The 26,855-nt window shown below is 42.2% G+C and overlaps 1 protein-coding gene across 2 annotated transcripts in view; it reads left to right on the top strand.

The window, feature by feature from the left end:
* mia3 (MIA SH3 domain ER export factor 3) overlaps positions 1 to 26,855 on the top strand; it is a 104,869-nt gene that overhangs the window by 62,702 nt on the left and 15,312 nt on the right. For both annotated transcript variants that reach the window (XM_043687327.2, XM_043687326.2), the window contains exons 16-23: positions 4,539 to 4,591; positions 5,304 to 5,394; positions 6,626 to 6,764; positions 12,545 to 12,646; positions 14,959 to 15,019; positions 16,719 to 16,754; positions 20,004 to 20,071; positions 23,902 to 24,026. In XM_043687327.2, the coding sequence (XP_043543262.2) occupies positions 4,539 to 4,591; positions 5,304 to 5,394; positions 6,626 to 6,764; positions 12,545 to 12,646; positions 14,959 to 15,019; positions 16,719 to 16,754; positions 20,004 to 20,071; positions 23,902 to 24,026 (675 nt within the window). The remainder of the gene's footprint in view (positions 1 to 4,538; positions 4,592 to 5,303; positions 5,395 to 6,625; positions 6,765 to 12,544; positions 12,647 to 14,958; positions 15,020 to 16,718; positions 16,755 to 20,003; positions 20,072 to 23,901; positions 24,027 to 26,855) is intronic.

Genomic DNA, 26,855 nt, shown 5'->3' with positions numbered 1-26,855 from the left:
GCTGTTTTGTACAGTCTTTGATGTGTTCACATCTGTTCTAAAGTATGACATTCTGAACTGTGCAATACTCCAGCTGATGTCTAATGCAAATTTAGCACAACTTCCTTATTCCTGTAAATGATGCTACTCAGTAAATCTAGGATATAATGCTTTACTCTGTCGTGTCATCAAAAAAGACTTGCAAAAAAGTCTTTCTGCTCCTGAACACTATTAGGATCCTGACAGTAATTCTGTACTGTCTCTCCAAGGTTTTTTAACCAAAGAGTATCACCTCACCATTCTCTGCATTGAACTTCATCTGTCACTTATGGGCCCATTATTCCAACTTGTCAATGTCCTTTAGTTGTATACTGTCCTGAGTTTATAATCCTGAGAGGTTTTATATCTTTCGTAAACTTGTACTTGTCCTCTACACACTAAGATTCAGATTTTTGGTGTACATTAGGAAAACACCTGTGACTAGCAGTGTTCCACAGAGACTGGTACTGGGTCCACTTTTGTTTATCGATTATCTCAAATATTTTGCATGAGAACATAAGAGGCATGGTTAGTTAGTTTGCAAATTGGTCGTGTAGTGAACAGTGAAGAAGGCTATTGAAAATTACGAAAAGACCTTGGTCAATTGGGACAATGGGCTGGGGAGTAGCAGTTGGAGTTTGTTTTGGAGAAATACAAGATAAAACATTATGGTAAAACGAACAAAGGCAGAACTTGTACAATTACTGGTAGGGCCTTGGGGAGCATTGTCGAAAAGAGGCCTTGGGATTCAGGTGCATTATTCTTTGAAATTCGCTTCACAGATGTGATTAAGAAGGTGTTTAACATGTTTGCCTTCATTGCTCAGACCTTTGAATATAGAACAGTGCAGGAGTATGAGAGTTTGGATGTCATGTTGCGGTACAGGCCATTGGTGAGGCCTCTTCTCGAATAATGTGTACAGTTCTGGTCAGCCTCTATAAGAAGGATATTAGATTGGAGAGGGTTCAGAAAATATTTACTCGGAAGTGGCCAGGAGTGGAGGGTTTGAGTTATAAGGAGAGGCTGGATAGTCTGGGATCAATATCACTAGAATATAAGATGTTGACCGGTAACCTTAGAGGTTTTTAAAAACACGAGGGGTGTAGATAAAGTGAATAACAAAGTCTTTTCCCTAGGAAAAGGGGAGTTCAAAACCAGACGGTGAGAGGAAAACAATTTAAAAGGATCTAAGGGGCAACCGTTTTTTACACAGTGGAATGAATTGCTAGAGGGAGTGGTGAATGCAGGTGCAGTTAAACATTTAAAAGGCATTTGGATAAGTACGTGAATGAGAGAGTTTGGAGAGATACAGGTCAAATGCAGGCAAGTGAGACTAGTTTAGTTTGGGAACATGATTGGCATAGCCTAGTTAGACCGAAGAGACTGATTCCATGCTTATAGAGTCATAGAGATATACAGCACAGAAACAGACCCTTCAGTCCAACTCGCCCGTGCTGACCAGATATCCCAAACCAAACTAGTCCCACTTGCCCGCACCCAGCCCATATCCCTCTAAACCTTTCCTATTCATATACCCATCCAAATGCCTTTTAAATGTTGCAAGCTAGCCTCCACCACATCCTCTGGCAACTCGTTCCATACACTTACCACTCTCTGCGTGAAAAAGTTGCCCCTTAGGTCTCTTTTATATCTTTCCCCCCTCACGCTAAACCTTTGCCCTCTCGATCTGGACTCCCCCACACCAGGGAAGAGACTTTGTCTATTTATCCTATCCATATCCCTCATCATTTTATAAACCTCTATAAAGTCACTCCTCAGCCTCTGAAGTTCCAGGGAAAACAGCCCCAACCTATCCAACCACTCGACCCCTTGCAACCCTTGCAACATCCTTGTAAATCTTTTCTGAACCGTTTCAACTTTTCCAATATCCTTCTGATAGGAAGGAGACCAGAATTGCACGCAATATTCTAAAAGTGGCCTCACCGATGTCCTGTACAGGCACAACATGACCTCCCAACTCCTGTACTTAATACTCTGACCGATAAAGGAAAGCATACCAAACACCTTCTTCATTATTCTATCTACCTGTGACTGCACTTTCAAAGGACGATGAATTTGAACTCCAAGGTCTCTTTGTTCAGCAACACTCCCCGGGACCTTACCATTAAGTGTACAAGTCCTGCTAAGATTTGCTTTCCCAAATGCAGCACCTTGCATTTATTTAAATTAAACTCCATCTGCCACTTCTCAGCCCATTGGCCCATCTGAACAAGATCCTGTTGTAATCTGAGGTAACCTTCTTTGCTGTCCACTACACCTCCAATTTTGGTGTCATCTGCAAGCTTACTAACTGTACCTCTTATGTTCACATCCAAATCATTTATATAAATGATGAAAAGTAGTGGACCCAGCACTGATCCTTGTGGCGCTCCACTGGTCACAGGCCTCCAGTCTGAAAAACAACCCTCCACCATCATCCTCTGTCTTCTACCTTTGAGCCAGTTCTGCATCCAAATCGCTAGTTCTCCCTGTATTCCATGAGCTCTAACCTTGCTAACCAGTCTTTCATGGGGTACCTTGTCAAACGCCTTACTGAAGTCCATATAGATTACTCTAAAACTAAACATCAACTTTTTGTTCCCTGTTTCTTGGCCAATTCTGTATCAATGTTGCTGCAAGTTGGCTGTTCTCAATTGAGCCCCATTTTTCGGTGTGACTTAGTTCTCTCCTGAATAATGGACACTGTTAATAACTGAAAAATAGATCTGACAACTTGAGAGTTTTAATTAGAAACCCTTGGTTGAAGTGCATGTAAGTTTGATTGTAGCCTTTCAGTCAAAGTTGTGGGTTCTGAATCCATAATCTTGGTTGATGCTGCATTCTCGGAGGTGTAATCCTTCCACTAGCTTTTTAAGCTGAGATGATTTGTATCTGTTCCAGTGAGTCTGCTGGACATCTTGCATGTATATTGGTACTGTGAGAAGGAGAAGAGTTGTCTGTGTCTCATCTATTATTTTTAGTAACTAGTGACCGTTTTTAAAATAAGGCATGCAGTAGATGTTGGTTTTTTTTATTGTTTGAGGGATCTTTCAAAGTGCAAGGTACTGTTTCGTCATCAAGTTGTGGTTCCCTAAGATTTTTGGTCATGAATCCTTATTCCGATTATCAATTTTGTGTGTACCCTGCGGTTTCTTTTTTGACTACCCCTCTAAAGATCATAGATTTGATTTTTAAAAAAAGTTATAGATACACTTGAGGTGCCAAGAATTATTTTTTACTTTTAATGTGATGAATGCATTTGTTTGTAGCGTATAAAGCAAGTTGGCAAAACGTATACAAGTTGTAGGCTGTTTACAGTGTGCATATGGTGACAATATTAGATTTCATGTTAAAATACTTGTTAATATTTTAAACATCAGTAGACCATTTCTCACTTGTACATTTCATGGTAAGGGTCAAGAGTGTGGTACTGGAAAAGTACAGCAGGTCAGGCAGCATCTGAGGAGCAGGAGAATCGACGTTTCTGGCTGAAACGTGAATTCTCCTGCTCCTTAGACACTGCCTGACCTGCTGCCCTTTTTCAGCACCACACTCTCGACTCTAATTTCCAGCGTCTGCAGTCCTCACTTTTGCCTACTTAATGTTAAGGTCCTAGGCAGTGTTGCTGAACAAAGAGACCTTGGAGTGCAGGTTCATATCTCCTTGAAAATGGAGTTGCATAGGATAATGAAGGAGGTGTTTGGTATGCTTTCCTTTATTGGTCAGAGTATTGGGTGCAGGAGTTGGGAGGTCATGTTGAGGCTGTACAGGACGTTATTTAGGCCACTGTTGGAATTTTGCGTGCAATTCTGGTCTCCTTCCTATCAGAAGAATGTTGTGAAAGGGTTCAGAAAAGATTGACAAGGATGTTGCCAGGATTTGAGCTGTAAGGGGAGGTTGAAATGGCTGGGCTGTTTTCTCCTGAGTGCAGAGGCTGAGGGGTGACCTTAGAGGTTTATAAAATCATGAAGGGCGTGGATAGGGTAAATAGACAAGGTCTTGTCCCTGGGGTGGGGGAGTCCAGAACTAGAGGGCATAGGTTTAGGGTGAGAGGGGAAAGATATAAAAGGCACCTAAGGGGCAATGTTTTCACGCAGAGGGTGGTACGTATATGGAATGAGCTGCCAGAGGAAGTGGTGGAGGCTGGTACAATTGCAACATTTAAGATATCTGGATAAGTGTATGAATAGCAAGGGTTTGGAGGGATATGGGCTGTGTGCTGGCAAGTGGGACTAGATTAGGTTGGGATATCTGGTCAGCATGGACGAGTTGGACTGAAGGGTCTGTTTCCGTGCTGTGCGTCTGTGACTCTTTTGTATCTCCCTCAGGACATTTGCCAGACTCCAGGGCCCCACATTTGGATCCATGAGGTTACCTAATAACGTCAGAGTTATTCATTGCATGCAAGATGCATTTAGATGTTTGGGATGCATGTGTTGTGTAAATACATTTTTTTTCTATATTTTGTCACTTCCTGTTTTACTATGTCAAATAACACTCTAAATGTGTTCTTTCTTTAGACAAAAGTAAAAGGGTAAAAATGAAGATTCAGCAAATGATGGATGTTTCAAGGGTAAGAGGGAAATTGTGTGTGTGTGTTTATTTAGGATGGCAGCTATTTCTGGATGTATGGGAGTGTTACATTCACTTCCTGAGGTTTCTCTCACACAATGCAATTTGCACGCACCAATGTCTGCAAACAGTTAAAGTTTATTAAAGCCTGTGCAAGCTAGGTGACGGCCTTTGATGCGCTTTGCAGGTGTGTGAAGTCGAATCAAAAGAGGCCCAAAATAAAGAAAACACATCCCCTTTGTACAGGTCAGTTGGTAATGCTCACAGATACTCTGGCCACCACCAACCCCACCCCCCACCATAACCGCATGTCATCCCAGGTACAAGACAAGATGAGGCCATCCTCTGCAATAATGTAAATGCCCTAATCCTGGGAAATTGTTATGCAAACGATTTCCTGACTCTGTGATTCCCCAAGACAATGTTGATGTGATATACTTTAGTATTGGAGGATAGCTATGAAAGCATTGGAAGGGAATGAATGAGAGTTTAATTTGGTAATAGCAGTGGAGTAGTAGTAAATGGCTGTCCAAATGAAGTGCGAGTCATCTACATTCTTGTACAAATGTCACCCCCCCCACTTACTTCCAGAATGTGTAGCTTCTGGAGAAAAGCAGTGTACTTTAACCCTTTAACATTACATTAATGTCCAGAGAGAGGGTACAGTTTAATCTTTTAACATTACAGGAGTGTCATTCTCTCTTCAACTTAAGGTACAAACCACCTTGAAAATCGTTGAAGAAGAAAAAGACCATTTCCAAGCCAAGCTGACAGATGAAATAAAAGCTAGACATGAACTGGAAGGTAAGATATTGTTCTTGTAGACGTTAGAGTGAAAGTTTGATGCCCAAACAATTTTGGGGGTTGGTGGAGGAAGGGGAAGATGCTAAATTTGCACAACATAGTTCCCATTTATTCGCAGAGCTGAGGCTAGATGTACCCCTTTGTCATTTCAGCTATATTCGGCTAACTTGACAAGAGAATTAGCAACCTTCTGTTCTGGTACCCACTGAAAAGAGTTTGTCTTATACTTATGAGGGAGAACTTCTGATTGAAATTGCTCTATAATTTAAAATCTACACCTGATTTAGTATTTTGGGGAATTATATCCATCATTTCTTCAATCTCTGTGAGCATCTTAATTCATTGAAACTATATCACTTCCAATTGACTATAGGTAGGTGTGTTTGTCCAGAAAAAGAAGAAAAATCACTGAAGTGACTAACCTTTCCTACACATTCGTGAGAGAAACCAACAGGTGGACAATACTTTTGTTGACTAGTCTCAGGTTGATGAAAAGCAATTTTGTCAGCAGCCTATAATAGATCTGATTCCAGCTTTCCTTGAACATTTCCCAGGTGTCAGTTACGCTACAGGCCTGCATGAATCCTGGATTAGGTTGCCAGCTAATTCTACATAAGAATAAAGATGAAAAGCAGGCAATGACCTCCTTACCATTTTTTTTTAGACACTCGTGGAATTTGGGTGCCTCTGGCTAGGCCAGCATTTATTGCCCAGATGGCATTAGGAATCAACAACGTGGCTGTGGGTCTGGACTCATGTGTAGGCTTGGCCAAGTAAGGGTGACAGATTTCCATCCCTCAAGGATATTCGTGAACCAGATGAAGTTTTCCGACAATTGACAACACTTTCATGGTTACCATCAGACCCTTAAACCTAGATTCTTTATTGACTTCAAATTCCACTGTCTACTATGGCAGAATTTGAACCCAGTTCTGGAACATTAGCTGAGTTTCTGGATTACTATTCTAGTGATAATACCACTAAGTCATTGCCTCCCCAAATGTAATTTCTTGAGAGGAAAAAATAAATTGTAAGCCCAGGCCCACTGGAAGGGTAGTGAATCTTTTTTTCAAAAATAGCTCTTTCCTACATCCTTCAACCATTGAAGCCAGTCAAGATTTCCACTGTGTTGCCAAGAGCTGTGCATCCTGTGAAAAGATTGCGATGATGAAAAAGATAAAGTAACCTATCAAAACTAACCCCACACATTTAATTCACCTTCTTCATCTAGAACAAATTAAGCAGCTTGAACACAACTTTGTAGCGACTACAACAGAGAAGTCGAGGCTTGAGAATGAATTTAAAACCATGCAACAGAAGCTGGAGATCCTGTCTGAGCTCTACCATCAAAAGGAGATGGCCCTGCAGAAGTAAGTCACTGATTTGCTTAACAGGAGCTTGCCTTCTCAGTAGAGGAATGAGGGGCAAATTTGAACTGTTTGCTTTTGCCAGGCTACTTGCGTGTTTGCTGTACTACATGTGTCTACTGTGGCAGAGAACATCATTTTCAGGTGAGTTGGGTAAATACTTATAAAGGAAGGATATAAAAGGATGCAGAGCAATAGAATTCGATGTGTATCCACTCTGTTCAATGGCTTCTGTTATTTTTAGCATTGAAATTTCTACCTATGTTCACAGGGATTTGATTTAAAAAATGGAGAAGACTTATTTATTGAGTGACCTAATTACAAAGAAGAGTTTTTGCCTTCCTTTATGAATATGTTCTGACAAAAGCAATAGCTGTCACCAGCACAGTTAGACTGATTTGAGAGTTAGGACGCAAAATGAGAAGCTGAAGGTCCTAGAGTTACTGAGCTGAAAAATCTGACTTGAAATTTTGATGTTGCCATTTCAATTTCACTGACCTGCTGTGTACTCATTCTTTTGTGTTCTGAGGAAAGGACCCAAAACGTTAAATCTGATTTCTCTTCACAGATGCTGCCAGACCTGCTGAGCTTTTCCAGCAACTTCTGTTTTTGTTTCTGACTTACAACATCCACAGTTCTTTTGGTTTTACTTTTAACTTTTAACTTCTGAACTGAATTTTTGGATGGAAAGGGAACAGAAATTGACTAACTTACTGCTGGTAACAGCCTCATTATGTTCTAATCTGATAAGATTTAAAGTTGGAAGGAGCAATGCTGATTTTGAGAAGAAGTTTTGCTGAATATTATCTGCTTAGTCGTGAAGTAATCATGCGGTCACATTAACGTTCAGGAAGTTAGTGATAAGGTGGAAAAGCTAACAGATGGCTAATCACTATATATGTGACAGTACAACCAAGAAAGAGGTGCAGCAGCCCTGTTGTGAGATACTGGTTTGTATTTCCAATACATTCTTGCTAAACTCTCACAATTAGCCTACCTGTGTAGGAAAATGACAAACTGAGGAATGTGTTGTGCCATGTGACAGCAACACGTCTGTAGCCAAGTTGCTTGGGGTGATCAAGCATGAGGAAATGGAAGAAAATAAATGGGATTTCATAACCATGCATGTTTGACAACCTCTTGTTAGGTTGGTGAAACTCTGCACATATCTAGTAGTATTGACACTATTTACTGGACCCAGATTAACGAATATTTAAGCAAGCAGGTTGACTGGAAAAATTGACTTGTATTTCAATTACACCCTCAAAATATTAGAACTATTGTTGAATTTCAGTAAATTACAGTATTGGGAGATTAGCACCAGTGAATTCATGGGTAGGTGATGATGTTTGAGGCACACCTTTCATCCCATACAAATTTTCCAAAATGCGCACCTTCCAACAACACAAAACTTCTGCCAGGATACAGTCCCACATGTTCCTCATTCTGTCCACATAGAGGATCAGGTATAGTAGGAACACGTTCCCTCTTTGTTCTTGAACTACAAGTCCTAATGTAGCTGCTGTGAATGAAGGCAGGTACCTCAGCAAATTTGAAAATATACAGGGATCATTCTTGTCATTAGTGTCTATACCACATCCCAGGTATGTCCTGTACACACAAAAAAAGACAAATCCAACCCAGTCAAATTACCATCTCTTCTGTCTACTCTCGACCATCAGTAAAATGATGGAAGATGTCATCATCAGCGCTAAGAAGCAGCACCTGCTCAACAATAACCTGCTTAATGACGCCCAGTTTGGGTTCTGCCAGGGCCACTCAGCTCCTGACCTCGTTACAGCCTTGATTCAAACATGGACAAAAGAGCTGAATTACAGTGGTGAGGTGACAGTGAAAGTCCTTTACATCAAAGCCGCATTCGACTGCTTGTGACATCACATAGCCTGAGCAGAGGGCGGCGCAGTGGCTCAGTGGTTAGCACTGCTGCCTCACAGCACCATGGTCCCAGGTTCGATTCCAGCGTCGGGCAGTTGTCTGTGTGGAGTTTGCACATTTTCCCTGTGTCTGCATGGGTTTTCTCCGGGTGTTCCGGTTTCCTCCCACAGTCCAAAGATATGTAAGTCAGGTGAATTGCCCATAGTGCTAGGTGCATTAGTCAGAGGGAAATGGGTCTGGGTGGGTTGCTCTTTGGAGGGTCGGTGTGGACTTGTTGGGCCGAAGCGCCTGTTTCCACACTGTAGGGAATCTAGTCTAATCTAATCAAAGCTGGATTCAGTGGGTATCAGGCAAACTCTGTGCTGATTGGAGTCATACCTGGCACATAGGAAGATGATTTTATTTGATTATTACTGTTGCATATACCTAGATACAGTGAAGTTTTGTGTTGCGTTCAGTACGGGACTCAGTGGTTAGCACTGCTGCCTCGCAGCGCTGGGGACCCAGGTTTGATTCCAGCCTCAGGCGGCTGACTGTGTGGAGTTTGCACATTCTCCCCGTGTCTGTGTGGGTTTCGTCCGGGTGCTCCAGTTTCCTCCCACAGTCCAAAGATGTGCAGGTCAGGTGAATTGGACATGCTAAATTGCCCATAGAGTTAGGTGCATCAGTAAGGAGTGGGGAATGGGTCTGGATGGGTCACTTTTCAGAGGGTCGGTGTGGGCTAGTTGGGCCGAAGGGCCTGTTTCCGCACTGTAGGTAATCTAATCTAATTAATACACAGTACAAAAAGGTAATAGAACAGTGAGGAATACAAATGTTACAGATGCAGGGATGGGTCCACAGAGACTGAGATAAATATTATATTTGAAATTTGAGAGCTCCACTCTGAAGTCTAAAAACGGTGGGAAAGAAGCTGTTCTTGAACCTTTTGGTCCACGTGTTTAAGCTTTTGTATCTTCTGTCTGCCGAAAGAGATTGGAAGAGATCATTACCAGGGTGGGAGGGGTCTTTGATTATGTTGACTGTCTTTGTCCTTGTAACGCAGCAAGAAGTATAGATTGGTTTACATGATAGACTGGGCTGTAGTTTCTTGTGGCTTTGGACAGAGCAGTTGTCATAACAAGCCATGATGCATCTGGGTAGAATGTTTTGTATGGTCCTTCTATAAAAATTATGGACATGCCAAATTTCCTTAGGTTCCTGAGGAAGTAGAGGCATTGTTGTGCCCTCCTGACCATCGCATCAGTGTGGGTGGACCAGGACAGATTGTTGGTGACTGTCACTCCTTAGAACCCTCTCGACCAGCTCCACCTCTGCTCCATTGATGTGGATAGGGGCGTGCTCTCCACCTTCTTGAAGTCAGTGACCAGCTCTTTTGTGTTGCTGATGTTGAAGGGGAGATTGTTATCTTTACACCATACCACCAATAACACTATTTCTTTCCTGTATTCCATTTTGTCATTAAAATCCGGCCTACAATAGTCGTGTGATCAGCAAACTTGTAGAAGGAATTGAAACAAAATTTAGCCACACAGTCATGAGTGCACAGGGAATTTAGTAAGCGGGTACATACACATCTTTCTAGGGAACTGGTGTTGAGTGTCTGAGAGGAGGCGCTGTTGCCGATTCTCACTGATTGTGGTCTGTGGGTCAGGAAGTCAACGATCTAGTTGCAGAGGGCAGAGCAAAGACCTAGATCTGAGTTTGGAGATTAGTTTGGTTTCAATTATAGTGTTGACTACAGCTTTACCTTCAGTGCGTCGGAACTTGCCACAGGTACCCTTTTCATTCAGACGTTGCAGGGATGAGTGTAGGGCCATGGAAATGTCATCTGTCATATGCTGTGGTTGTTGGAGGTCAGTTATTTCAGCTCCAGTACATCTCTGCAGGAGTTAGACAATGTTCAACACCATTCGTAACTCCTTGAATATTGAAGCAGTCAGTGTTCAAAGACAAGATCTGGCCAACGTCCAGGCTTGGGTTGACAAGTGGCAAGTAACATTCTCGCCACACATGCCAAGCAGTGATCATCTCCAATAAAGAGACAATCTAACCATTCCCCAGTGACATTCAGTGGTGTTACCACCACTCAATATCAACATCTTTGGGGGTTATCATTGACCAGAAACTCAACTGAACTTCTCACATAAATAGTGGACAAGAGAGCAGGCCAGAGACTAGAAATACTGCAGCAACTAATTCACCACCTGACTTCCCACTATCTACAAGTCACAAGTTTGAGTGTGATAGATTACACCCAACTGTCTCGATCAGTGCAGCTCCAGCAAAATTCAAAAGCTTGACACCATCCATGACAAGGACAAAGTGAGGACTACAGATGCTGGAAGAGTCAGTGTGGTGCTGGAAAAGCACAGCCAGTCAGGTAGCATCTGAGGTGCGGGAGAATTTGTTTTGAGCATAGGCCCTTCATCTTTCCTGATGAAGGGCTTGCGCTTGAAATGTCAGTTCACTTGCACCTCAGATGCTGTCTGACCGCTGTGCTTTTCCAGCACCACACCCTTCGACCATCTGTTAAAAAGTTGCCTACTTGATAGGCATCACATCCACTCCCTCCACTACTGATGCTCAGTTGGGGCGGCATGGTGGTTCAGTGGCTAGCATTGTTGCCTCACAGTGCCAGGAACCCAGGTTCAATTCCCGCCTTGGGCAACTGTCTGTGTGAAGTTTGCACATTCTCCCCGTGTCTGCGTGGGTTTCCTCCAGGTGCTCTGGTTTCCTTCCACAGTCCAAAGATGTGCAGATTAGGTGAATTGGCCATGCTAAATTACCCATAGCGTTTGGTGAGTTAGTCATGGGTAAATATAGGGGGATGAGTTTCTCTTTGGAGGTCAGTGTGGACTTGTTGGGCCGAAGGGCCTGTTTCCACACTGCAGGTAATCTAGTAATCTCGTAGCAACAGTGTGTACTATCCACAAGATGTACTGCAGAAATGCACCAAAGATCCTTAGACAGAACTTTCCAAACCTGTGATGGAAGTCAACTTTTTTGTTCAAATTTGAATGAAAGCTGTAAGGAGATCAGGAGCTGAGTGGTGTTGGGAGAATCCAAACTGGGCATTAATGAGGAGGTGCTCAATGATACCACTGTTGATGACACCTTCCATCACTTTACTGCTAATCGAGAGCCGACTGATGGGGTGGTAATTGACCAGGTTGGATTTGTCCTGCTTATTGTGTACAGGACATACCTGGGCAACTTTCAATGTTGCTATCTATTACTCCCTTGCCAACCTTCGTGCTTCCTTCGAGTGTTGTTCAACATGGAGGGAGAAGGATGAAGGGAGGACGATATTTGGCAATCAGGTGTTTCCTTGCCAATATTTAATCTGAAGACATGAAACGACTTCAGGTCCAGAGTTCCTGTTTAGGATTCCTGTGCAATACCTCTGCTGGGTCTGTCCTGCTGGTGAAACAGCAAGTGTCTAGTGATGGTGGTGTCTGGGGTTATTCTGTGGGTAAGGTTAAGTCAGGCTTTGCTTGATTAGTCTGAGAGAGAGCTCTCCCAATTTTGGCACTGGCCCTTAGATGTTAGTCAGAAGGAAGTTGCGGAGTCAACAATGCTGTTTCTGCCATTGTCTTTACCAATGTTTAAGTCAGTGCTAGGTGAGGTCTTTCTCAATTTATTGAGATTTCATAGTGATTGATGAACTGAGTGGCTTGCTAGGCCATTTCAGAGGGCAGTTAAGAGTTACCCTCATTTGCTGTAGGCCTAGGATCACATGTAGACCATTCCAGGTGAGGATGGCAGATTTCATTCCTGCAGGATATTGGTGCCGATTCTGTTTTTGAAAACCGTTGTGATCGTTGGTGGCTTTGTGTCCTTTTTATACCAGAGTATAACCTGTTTACTATTTCTACCCTTTATAGGAGGTTGACTCAAGAAGAGTGTCAGCGTCAAGAGAAGGAACTGAAACTATCTGCAGCTGATGAAAAAGCACTCCAGGCTGTGGAGGAAGTGAAGATGTACAAGTCAGTAGTTATATTATTTGCATCTCACGGTGGGATGCCCCATAGTAATCTCATAAATCACAACCATGAATTATCTCAAAATGCTTGTAGCCAATTAAGAACTACTTGAACTGTAGTTACTTTTATGCGAGAAATACAACAGCTAATTAAGCAGAACCAGCTCTCATTAACAGCAGTGAAGTAAATGACCAGTTACACTGCTTTAGTGAAATTAGCTGAGGGGTGAAAATTGGGAAGACCCTGACTACTTGCTATGGCTGTTTTGCACCAATCTGGGAAAGTATGTGAGGCCCCGGGTCTTACCTGAAAGAGGCCATTGAAATATGTCCAAGTGTCTGGAATGAGCATGAACTCTAAACTTCTGATTTATGGTTAAAAGGCACCGGAGACTGCTCAGTAGTTTTAGTGCAAGTGTTTATTAACAGCGTTTTTAGTAGTAATGGTATCCACTCTATTTTAACTAGACATGATGTAATGCCAGTTTTGGTGCACATTAAAATATTTTGTTGCCATTAGTTTGAATTGGATTATCCCTTTTGTGCTTTCGCATTAGGAAACAGCATTGTTTGTTTAGAGCTGAGATTAGGATCTGAGATTTGAGAGCTTCTTGGCTACATCACATGTCGTATTATTCTACACTGCAGTGCTTTGTAGTCAAAAGCAGTCACTCGGCAACTGTGATTTCAAATTGTATGCAAAGATAATTGTCATGATATTTGACATTAATGCTTTCTTTTTAACAATGAAATTTGGAGTGAAGTTTGATACCCAGTTCAATAGATGTCAAATCTAACACATTTCACCTAATCCTAGTTACAATTTTGACATGATAAAAGGGGAGTTAGAGTTGATGAGGAAAAGCTGATGAGGGAAGCCATTTGATTTTAGCTATTTCATCTGTCCAGGTATCATCCATCTGCTCCCTTTGTTTCCTTACCCAATATGAGACTATTGACCTTGTCTATTACATGATTCCATTGTCTTTTTGTTTCCTGAATCAAGCTGGAAACATGTTTCACTTGTGGATCACTCCATGTGTAAGGGGAAAAGACCCTCTCCCTTTCATCAGTTTGAATTGTGGTGCTACTCTTGGTTCAGATTGCAGTGTAGAGTGTTATATTCACCTTCCCTGCATATCTTGGCTCCACTGTGTCATCTGTTTTCAAGAACACAGTCCCAAGTTTTTCTAGCCTGTCATAATTTCACACCATTGCACGTTATCAGTCCTGGCCTGCCTTTCAACCTCTGTAAATGTGAAGTCATCTGAAACTTCACTCTCATCAAGTCTTATTCACCTTGACTTAGATTGCCTCCTGATTAAGCAATGGTTCTATTTTTAAATTATTTTTATTTTAAATTCTTTTTGACAAACTTTTCTATAAGCTTCCTTGATCCCTCTTTATAACTTGGGTGACACGGTGGCACAGTGGTTAGCACTGCTGCCTCTCAGCGCCAGGGACCCGACTTCAATTCCCACCTCAGGCAACTGTCTGTGTGGAGTTTGCACATTCTCCTAATGTCTGTGTGGGTTTCCTCCGGGTGCTCCGGTTTCCTCCCACAGTCCAAAAATGTGCAGGTTGGGTGAATTGGCCATGCTAAATTGCCCGTAGTGTTAGGTGTAGGGGAATGGGTCTGAGTGGATTGCACTTCGGTGGGTTGGTGTGGATTTCTTGGGCCAAAGGGCCTGTTTCCACACTGTAAGTAATCTAATCTAACCTGATCAAAACTTCCTCAGCTTTTACTCTCTGCGCTTCTAATTCTGGGTTTTTATTTTCTGATTTCAATGTGACCATAATTTGATATGCCTCCAACTGCCATGCCCAAAACACACTCAATCCCTCTCTAAGCATCCTTTACAACTTCTTAAAACCTGTATCTTTGACTAAGCTTTTAGTCATCTTCCCAAATATCTCCTTAGCTTTGCTCAGCATCAAATCTTGTTTGTTTACAACCCTCTGAAGCATCTTGGTTCATCTCACAGCATTAAAGATGCTATCTAAAGTTGCCGTTCCACTGTGTTGCTTCTGCCTCTGAGCCTAATGGATTTTGTTCATTCGCACCCAATATTAGAACTATTGAAGTTTACTGAAGCCATGTCCTAGCGATAATGATCTTGCTTTCTTTGATGTTCAATTTGTGAAACTTTCAGCAAGTTTTAGAAATTACTGTCCTCTCTATACCTTAAAGCTTTTCATGCTGCTATACTATGCCTGGAACCATTTTTTGCCTATGTACCTTCCCAGCTATGATGCTTGCTTAAACTGAAGAAATTCATTTAGCTTTGCTAATGATCTTTCGTTTTGAATTATTAGACAAAGAATTCAGGAGATGGAAGAAGAGCTGCATAAGACTGAGAGATCTTTCAAAAATCAGGTAATGGGAAGATTGTCCTGGTGGTTCTGTAATATTGAGTGATTATTGTTCAGTCTTAAGATGTCATGGATTGGGGTAGAAGTAGATATCATTTAACCTGCTATGTTCAAGCAGTGGGGGAAGCAGTTTGTGCTTAGACTGGCAAAAGACGGAGTGTGCAAAGTGCGATACAGCTGGCAGTGGGTTGCTGATTAGTTTGTAGAGTTGTGACCAATGGTGGATGACAGACCATCAGTCTGGCAACGAACTGGCCCCTGTGTAAGTGAACAAAGTATGGCTGTTCAGACTGCTTGAAAGGTTAACCTTTTCAGTAAAATGTCTAAAGCCTACTTTCACCTCACCAGTTGCTGGAAGCTGTGGCCTTTAAATAGTAGCTAAGAAACTTTGCATGAATGTATCAGTGGATTTTGCCTTTTGTGAAGAAGTGAAAAGAGCTTGGAGAAGAAGCTTGGAGTTGTACAGCACAGAAGAGGCCCTTTGGCTCGTCGAGTCTGCAAAGATCTATCTAATCCCAATTTCCAGTCTTTGGCCCATAGCCTTAAATGTTCTGACACTTTCAACTGCTCATCCGCATCTTTTTTTAAAGATTGTGAGATTTTCTGCCTGTACTACCCTCCCAGGCAGTGCATTCCAGATTGTCACCATCACCTAGTTGAAAATGCTTTTCCTCAAATCCTCTCATTATTTCCTCTTGAACCAAGGGAAACAACTGCTTGCTATCCAACTGTCCATACCCTTCATAATCTTATACACCTCAACAGGTCCCCCTCAGCCTTACCTGCTCTTAAGAAATAGCCTGAGCCTATCCAGTCTCTGTCCACAGCTAAAATGCTGAGAAGAGCTTGAACTACAGAAAAACCTGGCAAGCAAAATGGTCATCCCAGTGAACCTTCTGGACTGGGACCATTGAACAACTTTCCCAGTTTTTTTTCTTTTTCAGGGAGAAAGTGAGGTCTGCAGATGCTGGAGATCAAAGTTGAAACTTTATTGCTGGAACAGCACAGCAGGTCAGGCAGCATCCAGGGAACAGGAGATTCGACGTTTCGGGCACAGGCCATTCCTGAAGAAGGGCCTGTGCCCGAAACGTCGAATCTCCTGTTCCCTGGATGCTGCCTGACCTGCTGTGCTGTTCCAGCAATAAAGTTTCAACTTTTTCTTTTTCACTCAACCTGTAACAATGGATCAGTTAGCAAGCTTCTAGTTGTCACATATGTAACATAGATAATAGCCTTAAAAATAAACATGCATTCAAGAAAGGCCAATAGTATTAACAAATGTTTGAGTTTTCTGAGGTAATTGGGAAGAATGTTAATTTGAGAACAAATTTCCCAAAGATTTTCCTGAAACTCTCATGGCTCTTGTTCTCATCTTATTATTTTTGCCTTCTTTTGAAGTTACATAATTGTGCTGCAAGAAGTTGGATCCTTTAGGAACGACTGAACAGTGTTTGTGGCTTTCTTTCCATATGTTTTATGGCTCTAGCTAGTGCCCTTTGCTATTACAGTGATATTTCTGAACGCATAGTGAAGATGGATTGCAGTTCAATCACTTCTGTGTGGAAAAAAAATCGCTGCTTTTGTGTTTTTCTCTCTTTTAATGTAATTATCTATGGTGAATTCCATATGGATGCTTTCATTTCAGGTTAACATTTTACTGTTGCTGTGTTTTTGTGTAAATACTTCAAAAATTTATTTTCCAGATTGCTGCACATGAGAAGAAGGCTCATGAAAACTGGGTGAGTGCGGATATTTGAATTTGTTACCCCCAAGTCAGAACCATTGTATATAGATTGAACCAATAACTCTCGGTTATATTTTTTTTTCAAGAAAGGATTAATCTGTAATAGCTGCTTGGTTAGAGAGATGCTGTTCTGCTTGGATAGTATTTAGCTCCTGTCTAAAATTGCAGTGCATTTGAGTGATATTATCAGAATATGTCCTCCTCTTGACTCCACTGAAATTTATCCAGACAGCCCTGTCACTGCTCCCTAGCCCCCTTTTATTTCTTCCTTTATTAATGACCATGCCTGTGCATTATTTCTCATTTAGAGTTCAGAAGGAGACCATCTGGCCTACTCCATGAGAATATTTGAATCCTACAGTTGTGTTTTCTTGGGTGAAATATTACATATTTAAAATAAGTACTTGCTGTGAAGAATTTCATGTTCCAGTAATCATCTGTGGAAATGAATTTCTCTGAATGTCTCCTTACTTGCAATAGACCATTTAATTTGCCTACTTTTTGAAAACTTGATTAAATCTCTTGACCCAGAGAGTGCAGGAGGGCATGCAAAGAGCAGCACCAGGCATACCTAAAAATGAGTTGTCAAGCTGGTGAAGCTACCAAGCAGGAGTAGTTGCATGCCCAACAGCATAAGCATCAAATGATAAAGCCAAGCGATCCCATAACGAACAGATCATATCTAAGCTCAGCAACCCTGTCACACCCAGTTGTGAAAGATGGTGGGCAATTAAACTCGTTGGACGAGGAGGCTCCACAAATGTCCCCATTCTCAATGATGGAAGATCCCAACACATCAGTGCAAAACGTAAGGCTGAAGCATTCACAAAAGGGCCACTCAGCTCTTGACTGCATTACAGCCTTGGTTCACACATGGACAAAGAAGTGAGAGTGATGACCATCAACATTAAGGCTGCATTCAATGGCGGGTGGCATAAAGGAGACCTAGCAAAACTGGAATCAATGGATATTTGTTAGAGTCACAGCACATAGGAAGATGGTTATGGTTGTTGGAGGACAGTGACCTTAACTCTCGACATCTCTGAGGGAGTTTCCACATTCAGCGCAACCATATTCAGGTACTTCATCAACAAGTTTCTCTCCATCCTAAGGTCAGAAGTGGGGATGCTTGCTAATGACTGCACACTGCTCAGCACCATTTGTGATTCCTCACTGAAGAGTCCATATTTGAAATGCAACAAGATCTGGACAGTGTCAAGGCTTGAGATGACAAGTGGCATATAACATTCACACTACACAAATACAAAGCAATGACAATCTCCAGTAAGAAACAACCTAACCACTGCCCCTCGGCATCCATTGGTGTTGCCATCACTGAATTCCCCACTATCGACGACCTTGGGGTGCCATTATCCAGAAGCTCATCTGGACTTGTCACATAAACACAGTGGCACAAGACCGGTTCAGAGGCTAGGAATACTATGGTGAGTAGTTCACCGCCTGACTCCCCAAAGCCTGTCTATCTACAAGGCACAAGTCAGGAGCGTGATGGAATATTTCCAATTTGCCTGGATGCATGCAGCCCCAACAACACTCAAGAAGCTTGACACCAACAAAGACATAGCAGTCCGCTTGATTGGCACCACATCCAGAAGTATCCACTCCTTACGACATCAGTGCTCAGAGTAGAATATAGTAGCCTTTGTTGTCACATGATAAGTTTGTAATGTCACCTCTCTGCACCATCTTAGGTACAGGATACATAGGTATTGATACTTTGTTACAGAATTGTAATAGCAAAAAGAAGTAGACTAGCATGGGAATACAGCGTTTAAAAAGTCCAGAATGAGAATAAAAAGTATCTTTAAAGTACCTTAAGTTATAATCCTTTTTCACGGAGTACGAGCCCACCAAGCTTCAGAATACAAGGCCTCACGGCCTCCACATACTGGCATCTGTCCAGGACCCGTACAACAGAGTGGCCAAGGCTCACTCTGCTCCCACTCTGGCTCCGTCCATGACTCAGCTCCCAGCTCAGACTGCATGCACGCTGGTGCTGTTCCGGCTGTGACTTGCTTCCGGGACTCAGCCTCTGTTCTGCTTCCACATGCTGGCTCTGGCCGCGACTCACTCCTGGGACTTGGCTGGCTCTCACTCTGCTCCCACTCCGGGCTCTGGCCATGACTCTCTTCTGGGACCTGGCCCATGCACTTTCTGCTCCTGCTCATGCCACTGACTGTCTCTCTGGCAGGCTGGTCTCAGACTCCGATCTCCATTCCCTCCAGCTAAGGGTATTTTAAGACGTTAAACATTTGGGCGTTGGGGGAAAGAAATACTGCAGCAAGAAGGGGGAAAGAAAAAGAAAAGTAAAGGAGCTGGTTAGCAGAGGAGCTTTGGCTACTCCTCTCATCCTGCCGCCATCTTAACTGGAAGTTGCAGCAGTGTACACTATCTACTGGATTCACCTAAGGTCCTCAGACAACACTTCCAAACCGACTATTACTTCCAACTAGAGCCCAAGGGCAGCAGATACATAGGAACATAACTACATGCAAATTCCCCTCCAACCATTCACCATCTTGAATTGGAACTATTTCACTGTTTCCTCACTGTCTCTGGATCAAAATTCTGGAATTCTTTCCCTTAGGGCACTGTGGATCTACTTACAGCACATGGACTGCAATGGTTCAAGAAGGCAACATCAATAAATGCTGACCAGCCAATGACACCACATGTGCAAGTCAATTAAACTAAAACATTTGATTAATACCACATGGGTCTGCAGTTACCTGCTTTCTGTTGAAATGCTGGATTTAGTCACTGTTTTGGAAACACTCCCTGACTTCTTTTATTTTTAAAGAAAACCCTTTGCCATAGGCAACACCCTGACCAATCTGAGAATTAAGATTGCCAGTTCAGGGTTTTTGTTGCATTGTCCAGCCACACAACCAACATCTTCTCACGCTAAATAAAATCGTGTCCCTTTTTTGAAATCTGTCTGTGTGCAAGCTGACAAGCTTCAACTATATTTTAACAATATTTAAGTTCTGTACTGTCAAGCAATATTTATAAATTATACAACTTTTATCACAAATGGTTTAATATTTGTCATTTAGTAGAAACTATATTATATCAGAATATGCAAGTTAATCTGCATCTTAGTGCCTCAGTCCTTAGGCTGCACATGAAGCATGGACAGTTTTCATTAAAATGTTGGAATAATTTACTGTTGGAAAAGCTGAAAAACTGATGGCATTTAAAAAAAAATTCTAATTTTTAACAGCTAAGTGCACGTTCAGCTGAAAGAACGCTCACTGAAGAAAAGCGGGAGACTGCAAATTTGAGGCAAAAGTAAGTAATATTTTTTGTAATTGCGTGCAATGCTTCATTTACATCTCAGATGGATCTGTGCAGCATGGGTATGTTTTGAGTTTGCTAAGATAATGAATATGGAAGTGTCTATAGATGTTGTCCATGTGGACCTCCAAGAATGTTTAATGTTACATACAAGAGATTGCTAACAAAATGTGTGGGAATTTTGTGAACTTGGTAATTGTTTGAGCAACAGGAAGCTAAGACTAAGGATAATCAGAATGTGTGACTGGAAGCCTGTTTTCCTCAGGTTTCTGTCTTGAGTTCTCTGTTTTGTCGTATTTATCAACAAGTGGAGTGAAGCAGTAGATTGTTGTGCAAACAGGTTTTCAGAAAGCGAAGTAAGTTGTGTAGATGTGAACAGGAAGTTACAAAGGGTCACTGATTCATAAAAGGGCAAAACTATGATGGATAGAGTTCACTGTGTGAGATTGTAAAACTGAGGTCATCCACCTCAGATCTGAGAAGGATGACTGAGAATATTTTACTAGTGGTGAGAGATTTGGACCTGCAGAAACAGAAATCTGGCTGCCATCAACAAAAATTAATAAGATGCAGAACATAGGTTCAAGGCTTAATGGATACTAGCTTTTATGTCAAAAATGTTTGAATTTAAAATTGTGCAAGTGATTTTAAGCTGTGAAAAGTGAAGCAACAATGTACAGCACCTTTGTCGGACTACATCTGAAATCCTACGTTCAGTTTAGACTGTAATACTTTTGGAAAGGTCTGTGCATGTGGATGGCCGTAGCATAGATTTACAAGTGTGACACTGAGGCTTACAGGTTTAAATTGTACTGTCTTTGGTAGTATGGTGGTTAGTATCCCCACCTGTCACTGGGAGACTTGGGTTCAATTCCCAACGGGGAGGACCCAAGCATTTGGGGGCAGCACGGTGGCTCAGTGGTTATCACTGCTGCCTCACAGCGCCAGGTACCCAGGTTTGATTTCAGCCATGGGCAACTGTCTGTGTGGAGTTTGCACATTCTCCCCATGTCTGCATGGATTTCCTCTGGGTGCTCTGGTTTCCTCTTGCAGTCCAAAGATGTGCAGTTTAGGTGAATTGGCCATGCTAAAATTGCTAATAGTGTTCAGGGATGTGCAGGTTAGTGCACTAGTCAGGGGGAATATTGGGGAATGGGCCTTGGTCTTCAGAGTCCACACCGACCCTCTTCAGAGGGTCGGTGTGGACTTTTTGGGCCTAATGGCCTGTTTCTACACTGTAGGGATTCTATGGTTACTTGCCCTTAAACCTAGATGGTTGGTACTTTAACCAAGCTATTTAAAATAATCGAGGGATTCAGCACAACAATTATAGGAAGAATTTCCTTTGAGAGATGGGAACAAGGCCACATTTTGTATATAACAGCTAACTGATTCAGGAGTGAAATCAGGATAGAGGATATCATATGAATATACAAAATAGGACCAGGAGTAGGCTACTTGGCACCTTAAGTTACTATGCCGCTTGATAAGATCATGGGTTGTCTGATTATGGCCTCTCTTTTCCTGTTAACTCTTGATTTTCTCTTTGAGTTCCTTGTCAGTCAATAATCTGTTGAATGAAACAAAGAACTGTGGATGCTGAAGATCTGAAAGAGAAATGAAAATTGGGGCAGAGGGTAGGGGAGTGAGTGAATAGATGGAGATCAAGCCCGGAGAGAGAAAGATAGGTGGACAAAAGGCTGGCTGATAGTAAGCCACGAAGGAGAAAAGCTGATAATGGGGACAATGAGTTGGTGAAAATGGGCTGGTTGTCCTGAAAGCAGCCCATGTGATGACAGTTCATGGGTTGTTGGGTGGGTGAAGGGCATGGAAGGAAGTGTTCAAGCCCGAAAATTGTTGAACTCCAAATTGAGTCCTGAAGGCTCAAGTGGAAGATGAGATGCTGGTCTTCCAGTTTATGCTGAGTCTCTCTGGAGCACTGCAGCAAGCCTGAGACACACATGTTGGCCTGGGATCACAAAGCTGTATTGAAGTGGCAGGCAACTGAAAATTCAGTAATTTTTATGGACAGAATGTAGGTGTTCTGTAAAGTGGTCAACCAGTCTGCATTTTGTCTCCCCAATGTAGAGGAGACTAGGTTGTGAGCAGGGAATACTGTGGACTAGATTTTTTTCTAATAGAATCTCTACAGTGTGGAAACAGGTCATTTGGCCCAGCAAGTCCACACCAGCCCTCCAAAGAGTAACCCTCCCAGATCCATTCCCCTACCCTATTACTCTACATTTACTCCTGACTAATGCACCTAACCTACATATCCCAGAACACTGTGGGCAATTTAGCATGGCCAATTCACCTAACCTGCACATCTTTGGACTGTGGGAGGAAACCGGAGCACCCATAGGAAGCCCACGCAGACACGGGGAGAATGTGCAAACTCCACACACGGTCGCCTGAGGCTGGAATCAAACCCAGTCCCTGACGCTGAGAGTCAGCAGTGCTAACCACTGAGCCACTGTGCTGTAGATTGATTGATTGAAGTTCAGGTAAGTCACTGCTTCACCAGGAAGGTATGTCTAGATAGTGAGGAGGGAGGAAGCAAAAGAGCAAATGTTGCACCTGCAACTGCGTGGGTAAGTGTGAGCAATGGAGGTGGAGTGGACCAGCTTGTCCTGGAGGAACGATCCCTGTGGTATGCTGAGAATGGAGAGGAAGGGAACATACATCTGGTGGTGACATCCCACTGGAGGTGGCAGAAATGAAGGCTCATGATCCCTTGGGTGCAGATACTGTTGGGGTGGAAAGTGAGGCCTGGGGGAACCTGTCACAGCTGTGGGAGGGCAGAAGTGCAGAAAATGGGTCAGATACAGCTAAAGGCTCTGTTAACAATGGTGGAATCCTCAGCTGAGGATAAAGGTGGATCTTTCTGAGGCCTGCGGAAATCCAGATGTGATGGAAGTGGAGCAACTGGGAGAATGGAGTGTAGCTCTTACAGGAAGCAGTGTTTGAGAACCTGTTGTTCAGGTAACTGGGAGTCAGTGTGTTTCTGGTGTATATGGGTGTATATCCTCTGAAATGGAAACCAATGTTACTGAAGGGAAGGGAGGAGATGGACCAGTTGAAGATGAGTACATGATGAAAATTGGAAACGAAAATTGACAAGCCTTTCCATTTCCAGAATGAGAGAGGGAAGCAGTGTCTATGATCTGAAAACATTGAGAGGAATTGAAGGAGAGGTTGCTCAAACTGAGGATGAGTTTGGCCAGGCAGAGGAGGAATGTGATGGGTGGAGATGGTTCAGGCCTACTTTCCAAGAAGAAGTGGAAAGCCCTGAGACTCTTGCCCCTTATTAAACTCCCATCTGCCACTCTGGCTCATTGGTCCATTTGATCATGGTCCTGTTGTACTCTGAGATGATCTTCACCATCCACTACACCATCTATTTTGATGTAGGAATCATTCAAGTAAATCTTCACTGATTCTAATGCAATTACATCCTTTTTTAAAATCAAAATTTTGCACAACTGTAAATGTACTTGCACCAATGCCTGATACCACTTGGGCAAAATATCCCTTTTTAAAATTTTGTCCACTTTACAATAAACAACAACATACCATTTTTCTTTCTGTCTAGCAAAGGAGTATTGGAAATATGGAATTACTGTTCCAGAAGTCAGTGTGCTGGAATATAGCTGTGTAGGTTGTGATTCAGTGGATATAATATTTTATGAAAGGTAGGTACATGAAATTGAAGTATAAATAAGATATATGCTTATCTCATCACTCATGGATACAGGGGCTTGAATGATCTATACAAAAATCAAGTATTTATAACAGAATAAATTGCTTGTATTTTACCATTTCAGGATGATTGAATTGAACCAGAAACTTTCCCAGGTCCAAAGACCTTCGATAATTAAGCCAATGCCAGGTAGACCTGATATTCACGGGCCCCCAGGAGCACCCCCACCCCTTGGGACAGGGCGCAGAGGTAAGGAGTTGTGTCTCTACTCTTGAGCAGTTCTGGGATATTAAGGTTACTTTAGACCAGTTCACCATTCAGTTCTCTGAATTTCCTTGTTTGATATACTTGGCAAAGGTTGTTTCTGTTAAATTCCCTGAAAGGTTTGGATCAATGTGTTCATCATGCCACAAAGATGTTTTAAGAAAATGTGTTAATCATGACATAAATCTGTAGGTCCCAAAGTATTTCCATCATAATTCAAAGAAAACTCAAATAACTAAAACTACTTAGAATTTTTCATAGAAGGGTGACTGCATGCAGTACCTTCCAAGTATCAGTCTGCTGAGAACTGCTTCCAATAAATTTATATCCATTTTTAAATAAGGAGATCAATTCTATGAATCATATTTCAGCTGTGATACCACCCAACGCCATAAATAACAGAAGTGTGCCCTCCATATGTTGATGTTCAATCCCTCTCACAATAAACAACAGCATTCTATTAGTTTTCCTAATTATTTCTTATACCTGCATATGAAGTGTTTTACAATATGTGCACTACGACACTCAGATCCCTCTGCATCAGAGCTCTGCAACCCCTCAAATTTCGATAATATGCTTTTTTATACTTCTTGCCAAAATGGATAATTTTACATTTTGCTACAGTATTTGCCAGATCTTTGCTGATTAACTAACCTATACAGGTAACCCCTGCTATCCGAAAGTAGAGCGTTCCTAGGGAACCTTTCTTAAGCCAAAAATGGCATAAAGTGAAAATGCATGATTTAAATGGGAAAAAGTATCACCATTTCTCGTAAAAGCGAAAATCCTCTTCGGATTCCTGAAAACAGGTACTAATGTAGGTCTTCTGTAAAAGCGAAATTGTGTAAAGTGAATGCTCGAAAAGTGGAAATACCTGTATTTCTTTGTGGTCTCCTTATATCCTATTTATAACTTGTTCTTCTATCTATGGTGTCAGGCACACTTAACAACGATACCTTTGGCCCTTTTGATCCAAATTGTTTAGATACATTGTAATGGGGTTGAGGCCCCAACACCAATTCTTGTGGCACACCACTTGTTAACATACTGCTAACATCAAAGTTACCTATTTATAATATCCCTGTTTTCTGTTAGCTCATCAATCCATGTTAATATATTACCTCCTACACCATGAGCTTTTATTTTCCTCAGTAACTTTTGAGGTGGCGCCTTTTCAAATGCCTTCTTGAAATCTAATTCAAACAAGTCTTTCTTGATCCATATCACCTCTTACTTTCTCAAAGCTAATTGGCCCGTAGCTTCCTGCTTTGTCTCCTGTTTTGAATAAAGGACCAATTTACTAATTCCAGTGGAATCTTCCCTAAATTTAGAAAACTTTTAATTTGCAAAAATGAAGTGTCAAATATCTCATTAGCTACTTTTGTCAAGACCCTAGGACAAAGTCAGACATTACAACGGTTTGCTCTGTCCCAGGTGAGTTCCTCCTTCCTGATTGGTCAGTTGTTACCACTTGTTATGGACCAGGCCTGACCCCATAAATCGTTTTTTTTAAGCAAGTGCTCAGACTGTAACTTTGCTATTTGCTTTAGGTAAGTGTATAGTGGATATTCCTGGAGTGAATTAGCTAATTTGACTGCCAGGTTTTAAAGAAACAAAGTATTTTAAAAATTACGGAATGAAACACAAAACAGAAAATAGAAGACTGGATAACTTATCCAATCTAAAAACCCGACAGACTATCCCAACCTAATGCTGTTCTGAAAATATTTGCAACAATCCCCATAAATAGTTCCCTTAGCACAAAGATTAAAAAATGACACAAAACGCTTACGAATTACGAACTTAGAAGGGCAGGAGGGGGGGAGAGAGAGCTTCCAGTTTCAACTGCGACCCTGACTCAATGAACCACTGAACTGAATTGACTTTCACAGCCAAAGAGCTGGCTGTGCCCTTTGATTATACCTTTTTTAAAGACATGAAAGCCTGAGGCTGGAGGCATTGTCTGTTGGGGTTAAACAAAAAGGGCCCCAATAAACAGTTCAAACCCATCCTACTTGGACCCTCTCTCTGGAAAAAAACACTCAAGGGCACAGTAACCTTGTAAAAGGAAGAGGTACATCACACCTGATGAAGGCTTTGAAAGCTAGTGCTTCCAATTAAACCTGTTGGACTATAACCTGGTGTTGTGTGATTCTTAACTTTGTACACCCCAGCCCAACATCTGCTTCTCCAAAGCAGTGCTTTTTATGCTCAGTTTGAGCAGAATGCCAGCAGTGAGGTGTCATCTGCCCGGGACATGCCTGATCCCTCAGTCACCACTGCAGATGTCAGATTGGTCTTGCTGTGAGTCAATACAAGAAAAACGACGGGCCTGGACGGAGCCCCCGGCCAAGCACTTAGATCCCAGGTGGATCAGCTGGCAGAGGTATTCACAAACATCTTCAACATTTCCCTCCTACAAGCCTAAGTCCCCACCTGCTTCAAGAAGACCACCATCATTCCAGTGACCTCCATAAGCATGAAGTGCTTTGAGAGGCTGGTCGTGGCCCACGTCACCTCAAGTCTCCCAGCCTGCTTTTATCTCCTACAATTTGGATACTGATATAACAGATCCACAGCGGATGCCATTTCCCTAGCGCAGCACTCATCCTTGGAACATCTGGGAAACATCAGATTCCTGCTCAACAATGACAGCTCCATTTTCAGCACCATTATCCCCTCCAGACTGATCTCAAAACGCCAAGACTGAGGTCTTTGCTCCGCCCTCTGCAACTGGATCCACAGACCACAATCAGTGAAGTTAGACAACTGCTCCTCCTTGATAATAACCCTTAGCACTGTTGCCCCCCCAAG

Source organism: Chiloscyllium plagiosum, unplaced genomic scaffold (assembly GCF_037043375.1).
Source record: "Chiloscyllium plagiosum isolate Xiang-an unplaced genomic scaffold, Cpla_swu_hap1 HiC_scaffold_3, whole genome shotgun sequence".
In the NCBI taxonomy this organism is placed as follows: Eukaryota; Metazoa; Chordata; class Chondrichthyes; order Orectolobiformes; family Hemiscylliidae; genus Chiloscyllium; species Chiloscyllium plagiosum.
Note: the sequence above shows the minus strand (reverse complement) of the source record. Positions and strands in the feature narration are given on the sequence as shown.